We start from the raw sequence: 7,594 nt of genomic DNA on the forward strand, positions 1-7,594 counted from the left end.
TCACTTAATTGTTTAACAATTTCACAAATATTAACAAATAAATGGCAAGTAACACTTAAGTAAACAAAGTTTAGGTAAATATACTGAAATTTTCTAGTTTTTACTTTCTATGGAGAAACATCTAAGAATTCAAAATACATCAAAAATACAGAAAAAGTAATATTATTAAATATTATTGCAGTTTTCTGCATATACTATAAATTTAATTTATTTCTGTGATGCAAAGCTGAATTATTATTTTTTTATCAGCTAATACTCCAGTCTTTACTGTCACACAGTCCTTTAGAAATCATTCTAATATGCTGATTTATTATAAATGTTGGCAACAGTTGTGCTATTTGTTGGAACCTGTGATACTATTTTTACTATTAAGTTAAAAAGAACAGCATTTATTCAAAATAAAAATATTTTCTAACAATAGTCTTTACTATCACTTGTTACCAATTTAAGACATTGTTGCTGAATAAAAGTATTAATTTAACTGACCCCAAACTTTGAACGGTAATCTACATTGTAACAAAAGATTTCTATTTTAAATAAACGCTGTTCTTTTTAATGTTTTATTCATCAAAGAATCCTGAAAAAAAGTATTACATTTTTTTTTTTTATTATTATTGATAATAAATCAGCATATTAGAATGATTTCTGAAGGATCATGACACTGAAGACTGAAGTAATGATGCTAAAAATTCAGCTTTGCATCACAGGTATAAATTTTATTTGAAAGTATATTAAAAAAGAAAAACACTTTTTTAAATTGCCATAATATTTCACAATATTACTGTTTTTTCAGTATTTTTAATCAAACAAACGGAGCCTTGATGAGCATAAAATTATTTAAAAAAATAAAATAAAAATCTTACTGATCCCAAACTTTTGAACAGCATTGTATATGAAGTAAATATGAATCATAAAGCAAATTGCTACTGATAAACAGACAGACATTGTTTATCTTCTAAGAAAACCAAAGAAAGACTTCTTTTTTTCTTTTTTTTTGAGGAGAAGATTTTCTGATTACAATACTTTCTAGGAGAAACGAATGAGATATAAAAGAGATCTCATTGTGGACACATTAAAAAGATCAATGGAAATTTCTTTAAATGAAATTGTTTCATCTTCTAGCCAGCTAAATAAGGTTGTGAGACAGGCCCGAAGCATTATGAGGAACCACAGTCCACAGCTGTCTAACGGGCTGATAAGCGCCGCACAAGGCCTATCAACAAGAGCCCTCCACAAGTGCTGGATAAAAGCTTTATGAGTGAGTGTGTGTGTGTGTGTGTGTGTGTGCTAATAATATCATCCAGTAACAGGCGGAGGATGAACAATAAGAGTGTGTCTTAAAAAAGAGATGCATTGTTCTAGAGCATCATTTCTCTGACCATCTGAGGACCGCAAGGTAAGTACATTCAATTTGCTTCCATGTTACAACTTTAATACATATCTCTCTACACTCCTAAAAATAAAGGTGCTTCACGATGCCATAGAAGAAAATTTGTTTAAATGGTTCCATAAAGAACCATTTTTCTGTTTCACTAAAGGTTCTTTGTGGCGAAAGAAGGTTCTTCAGATTATAAACCTCCAGAACCTTTAACTGAATGGTTCTTTGTGGAACCAAAAATGGTTCTTCTATGGCATCGCTGTGAAGAACCTTTTTAAAGCACCTTTATTTGTGTAAGAAGAACAAACCAAATTTTGAAAAATCTAAATATTGCATGGAAATTTCCTTTTCCATATCTGTAAATATTGCCAAATGTATAAGCAAATATTCAATATTACTGTCATCAAATGTAATGGTTAAAAAAAATTACATTAGAAAAAACTAATATATCTGTGGTAAATATTACTTTTGTACAAGAAACTTTTTCTTTTTTATTCACAAAAGTGCTTTATATTGGATAATGATTTATAATCTTTCTCCATTATCCTAATCACTTAATTAAAAAAATTACTTTATCAAACTGATTAAAACTTTTGACTTTCCAATTCTGAGATGCATAAAAACCTCAATTGAAATAGCAAAAATACCATTTAAACCAAATGATTGTGAAAACATGACTTTGGAAACCACCCTTTGGCACTCGGTTAAATAAACCTATCCACTTCTAGATTTACGATGACACGCTCTTTAATTTTATTGCGTAATTTACCGTATTTGTTTTTGTAAGTGCACTAGACTGGTTTAACATCATTGAGCGGAAACTTGGGCCAGGTTAAAGCCTCTGAAGCTCTGGTCTATTTATGGTGCATTGCAAGTGGATATGGGCTGGAGAAAGCTGGGATTGTTATCTGTGCGGCATAGTTACCATGCCAAAATCACCGTGCCACGATAGGCGTCTGCCAATACCTTTTTTCCTATGGGCCCACTTCATCTGTGTGTGTGGCCACTGTCAGGGCTTTGAAGTGGTTAACAGATGCAGAACAGACGCCAATGCACCATATCCCATCCATCAATTAGCATCAGTTCATCTGTTTTAAAAAGCAGCACCTGAATGGATGACATATCACGTCGGCAATTATTCCAAGAGTCGAATACGTGAGAGTACAGCTGTTAGAGTAAACAGAGGCATAATAACATTTGATTAGCACGTCTGAATCTGGAAAATCTGTCTGATACTTGAGCCCCTTGAAGATCCTCCCAATGGTCCTGGCCTTTGGAAACAAATGCCTTTATTTTTATCTCCTAGGTTGAATCACCATTGTAAAGATGCCCGAGTGAGTATATTGTGTTTCTGCTTTCTGTCATTCGTCATCCTAGACGTCTTATGGCTCTCTGGACAAATGTGCTCTATTCTTGGATTTACCGGCTGTGTTGTCTTTACTCAAGGCCTCTGTGTTAATTAAAGCTGATTAAGAGTACAATGGAGTCTAAAAGTCTGAAGCCACACTGAAACTCTGAGAAATTATAAAATTATGATTGAAAAAAAAATATATATCTATAAGATTCTACACTATTTCTAGGTCAGTAATTAATTAAACAAATTAATAACATTTATATTTTTCTTGTTTCTTCATTCTCAATTTATGTTGAATATACCTGGACAACCAGGTTTTGGTTATGTCATCTTAAGTAATTAAAAAGTGAGACATAAACTGAAAAACAAATTAGAGTAGGGTTTCTTTTAAAACTATTTTCACACAGAAATTTGCCAGAACATAAAGAAACTAAAGAAACTGAACACCTGAAATGGTTAAACATGCTGCAAGAATCTTTGTTTTAACTTATATACTATATAATAAAATAGTGTATTAAATTCTTTTCACTTCAATTATAATAATTTAAAATATATATTAAACTAAAATAAAAAAACAGAAGCATTTTCTCTTGTGGGCTCAGCCTTTTGGACATTATTGTATGCCTTAATAATAAAAGCTTCATTATTAATAAAATCTATGATATTTTATGACCTTACCATGTGTTTTTATTCTTTTGCAGGCAAGAGGTAAGTGTGCAAGTCTACATTTAATGCTTTTTCAATACATTATTTCTGATCTACCTTCAAACTAATATACTGTAACAATAAAATTAGAATAATCAATATACAGAGAAGCATACATGTTTTCTAAATATATAACAATGCTTATTTCAAATTTGACAGAAAAAGTCCAAGATCTCAGCATCTCGCAAGCTGATGCTTAAGGTACAACTGCATTGAAAAATATTTTTTCTCCAACTGTTGCCTCATTTATTTATTTATTTATTTATTTACATTTTTTTAAGATTAATGTATCGCTTGCAATGCAAAATGCCACAATAATAGTGTTTCGGGTGGTCGCCTAAAAATGTTAAAAGTTTAAGTACCACAAATTAAGAAAGTTCATTTAAACCTATTATAGTGATATTTATTATTATAGTGATTATTTATTAGAGTGCATGTCTATGTGTTCCTCAGAGTCTTATGGTAGCTAAAGCAAAGGATGAGTTAGAGCAGGAGCTGGCAGATAAAGAGGTTGAGAAGGAAAGATATCTGTCTGAGAAAGCTCCTCCGATACAGACGGGTGGCATGTCTTTTGCTGAACTTCAGGTACGTCCATAACTCACAAAACTCCCATATACTATTGGTATTAATACAATTACAAGACATACCATGGTTTTACCAAAAAACATAAGATTATTGGAAAACTATAGTATCCTAAAAGCACTATTTAAGAACCACTGTATATGAATATTGTAAACAAACAATTATATTTCTTGGAATTAGAATTATAATATCTTTCAAAAAACAGCAGAAAGCCTGTAAACCTTATATTTGTTCTCTTTGTCAGGAGCTGTGTCGGGAACTACACGCTAAAATCGATGTGGTGGATGAGGAGCGTTACGATATCGAGGCTAAAGTGCTTCACAACACAAGAGAAGTAAAGAAACAGTTTAACTCTTGACATGTGTCTAAGAAAATTGAAGATCTTTTTGGCAAATCACAATCACGGCGATTCTAGCCAACTCAACCCTAACCAGACACGAATGAACAAGTTTCCACTATTAATTCGCCAGTCCACAACAAAAGTAAAAGTGCCTAAAAGCGAGTGCCTACTTGTTCAAACAACCTTGGTTGTGGAAGGATTTTTCCATTTTGTGTTCTCTGTACATTTAAAAATTAAATAAAAAAAAATTCAAGGTTAAAAAATATGAAACATAGGAAAAGAAACAATTTTGTAAGTGCCAATAAAAATACATTCCATGAAGCACTGCAAAAGCCTTTATTGGCTAAAAATGCTTGTTGACATTTATAGTCAGTGTTTTTTTAGCCTTTATTTTTAAATACAGTTACTGCTAAATATTTAATCATATATAACGCAGGTTTGAGGGTGTAGCAAAATGTAATGTTTTTTAAATAAATTAATGGCATAATGTTCAATATAGAGTGTTTTCACAATGTCATCAATGGCCATATTGGTGGCATTGAATGTAAAAAATGCCACTGTACCAAACAAAACTTGTATATTTTGCCAATTATTGTTATGTTTTGGGCTGTACTAATCGGTCCGACCGGGAAAAACATTTGGAGTATTATAGACTGCCAAAAGTTTTGACAAATCAAGGAGAAGAGTGCAAAAAACTCTTTGAGGAACAATAGGTGTTTGTCGTTGGCCAAACTGAACCAGGATTTTCAGGGAAAATATCTTGACAATATTCATGTTTGTTCTTATCATTTCCAGTCAGGTAGGTGAAATATTAGACTAAGACTTAATATTAGACTTAGACTTAATTCCGCGTGTGCATATCTTTACCACCTACAGTATTAACTTTGGTTTGTCAAAATATTGCGCCCTTTCCTGCTTACGAAGTCCCTTTTATATAATTTAGCAGCTTCCACATGTTTTTTATGTGGTTTAGACAGCATTAATTAGCAGAACAATGTATTCAGTAGTACGTAAACCGTGCAATCCATGCTGTCCTTTACATTTTAGCATCTCCAATATGGCTGCACATCCAGGGGAGTGTTTCATAAAACAAGTTTACTAAATAAGTCAGGCTTATTTCAGTTAGTCTGATTTATTTTGAGCCAAATCAAGTAACAATAAGTCAGACTAACTAAAATAGGCCTGGCTTATTTGGTAAACTTGTTTTATGAAACACCCCCCGGTAACTGACCAAACCATGATTGTAAGTGCAAACCCTCTATTGCACAACAGTTCGTTTTTATGGTAACAGCGGTTTTGCTGATGGGTGGAGTCAGTGCGCAATATACAAGTTTGTGAAGCATAATTATAATTCAATTTACTGTAGTATACACAAAAACTGAAAGCAGCAACAAATTGCCTGCTATGCACTACTTCTCAAAGTCACGGCTAATTAAAAAAAATATTAAAACATGAAGGGAATCGCTTTTATTGAGTCACGCCTGTTTAGGATCTTTCATTTTTCCAACATAACACTGGAATGTTATTCAGGTAGGACTGTGGTATTGAAAGGAAGGAAAGGAAAGGAAAGGAAGTGAGGTGAGGCCAAGTATGGTGACCCATACTAGGAATTTGTGCTCTGCATTTAACCCATCCAAGTGCACACACACAGTAGTGAACACACACACACCGTGAACACACACCCGGAGCAGTGGGCAGCCATTGCTGCGGCGCCCGGGGAGCAGTTGGGGGATCGGTGCCTTGCTCAAGGGACTCACCTCAGCCGTGGTATTGAGGGTGGAGAGAGTGCTGTACATTCACTCCCCCCACCTACAATCCCTGCCGGACCTGAGAATCGAACCTGCAACTTTTGGATTACAAGTCCAACTCTCTAACCATTAGGCCACGGCTGCCCCAATATTTGTGATATTTGTGTAAAAATATTACATCATATTCATACAGGAACCAAATTGCTCAATAGAAACTTGCGAATGCTAAAACCTGTAAACAAACGTGTTGCAGATTAAGGATCTAAACATCAAAGTCCTGGACCTGAGAGGCAAATTCAAGCGACCCACCTTGAGGAGAGTCCGAGTCTCAGCTGACGCCATCCTGCGCTCTCTGCTGGGCTCCAAACACAAGGTGTCCATGGACCTGAGAGCAAACCTCAAGTCCGTCAAGAAGGAAGACACAGAGAAGGTGGGATGGGAGTCGATGCATCCATCTTGACTGAAATGAAAGAGTTTAGCGTTACTCACAGCTATATTATTTCTTTGTAGGAAAAGACAGTGGAGGTCAGTGACTGGAGGAAAAACGTGGAGGCCATGTCTGGAATGGAAGGAAGGAAGAAAATGTTCGATGCGGCACAGTAAACAAGTGGAAAATCAACATCTGCAAACATGCAAGTGTGTACACAAGAACCTAATGTCAAAATGAAACCATATTTACTTTCCTGCTGCAAAATTTTATCTTTTAGATATGAGATTTTGGCTGTTTTTATTGTTGCTGATTTTTTTTTTTTTTTCTCAGGAAATCAGGGTGGGCCGAGCTACAAAGATTCAAAATCCGTCATTTTTTTATGTGCTTCAAATACATATGAAATAAACTATGAATCAGAAATTGATACATACTTATAAAATACCAAGTTATTTGTCAGTGTATTCACCAAATGTCAAATTAAAAGCCCTGTGATGAAATTGCCAGAAAGTGTTCAACATCATGTGAAAAGTATCATCAACACTATCACTGCACTGTAAATAAATTGTGTAAACTGGAGATATTTGATATTTGTCATGATTTGTCAATTCATGGTTTGTACTGGACAAATGTTTGATAAAGCTGTAGAGAAAATGACTAATAACATGAAAATAAACTGAAAATACCGTAACCCGATAAAAACCAACTCCTTTTTACCTCTATAAAGTGATTCATCCTGATTTATACGTAACTATGGTGAGTCTGTAATGGCTGCATTTTTCTCAGATTACCAGTCGTTGAAGTTGATGGTCATTACACTACAATCAAAAGAACAAAGGTTTGTGTTTTCTCAACATGTTTGACCGAGTATTTGATTTGGTATCCACCTTTTTCCTGAGAAATCGATGAGTGCCGCCATGTTGGATTACAACTTCCGTTTGAAATGGATGCTCTCGTGTTCGGTCTCCATAGAAATCTGTGTTAAAATAGGGTAGAGAGGTTGAGTTAATTAACTGAATTCAAACTTTTTAAATATAAGTAAATATAAAAATGAGCGTTA

At 34.1% G+C, this 7,594-nt stretch overlaps 1 protein-coding gene across 3 annotated transcripts; it reads left to right on the forward strand.

Annotated features, from left to right (window-relative positions):
• Positions 1–1,366: 1,366 nt before the first annotated feature.
• Positions 1,367–7,113, forward strand: LOC141346932 (troponin I, slow skeletal muscle-like). 3 transcript variants are annotated; one of them, XM_073851893.1, is made up of 7 exons: positions 1,367–1,396; positions 2,685–2,725; positions 3,603–3,638; positions 3,891–4,022; positions 4,264–4,353; positions 6,361–6,537; positions 6,618–7,113. In XM_073851893.1, exons 3-7 carry the CDS (start codon positions 3,630–3,632, stop codon positions 6,708–6,710), a joined length of 501 nt encoding a protein of 166 aa, XP_073707994.1. In that variant the 5' UTR covers positions 1,367–1,396; positions 2,685–2,725; positions 3,603–3,629; the 3' UTR covers positions 6,711–7,113. The 3 variants fall into 3 exon arrangements, with proteins under 3 accessions (XP_073707994.1, XP_073707996.1, XP_073707995.1); XM_073851895.1 differs by lacking the exon at positions 1,367–1,396 and having other exon boundaries at positions 1,839–2,725; positions 6,618–6,743; positions 6,868–7,113; XM_073851894.1 differs by lacking the exons at positions 1,367–1,396; positions 2,685–2,725 and having other exon boundaries at positions 3,164–3,638.
• Positions 7,114–7,594: the final 481 nt, after the last annotated feature.

The sequence above is a fragment of the Garra rufa genome, chromosome 12 (assembly GCF_049309525.1).
Source record: "Garra rufa chromosome 12, GarRuf1.0, whole genome shotgun sequence".
NCBI classification, from domain to species: domain Eukaryota; kingdom Metazoa; phylum Chordata; class Actinopteri; order Cypriniformes; family Cyprinidae; genus Garra; species Garra rufa.

What these genes read in the sequence shown, in the direction of transcription:
- LOC141346932 (XM_073851893.1), top strand. An exon ending in TGTCTTTTGCTGAACTTCAG is followed by an intron (nt 4,023 to 4,263) that starts GTACGTCCATAA and finishes TCTCTTTGTCAG; the next exon opens with GAGCTGTGTCGGGAACTACA. An exon ending in TGCTTCACAACACAAGAGAA is followed by an intron (nt 4,354 to 6,360) that starts GTAAAGAAACAG and finishes AACGTGTTGCAG; the next exon opens with ATTAAGGATCTAAACATCAA.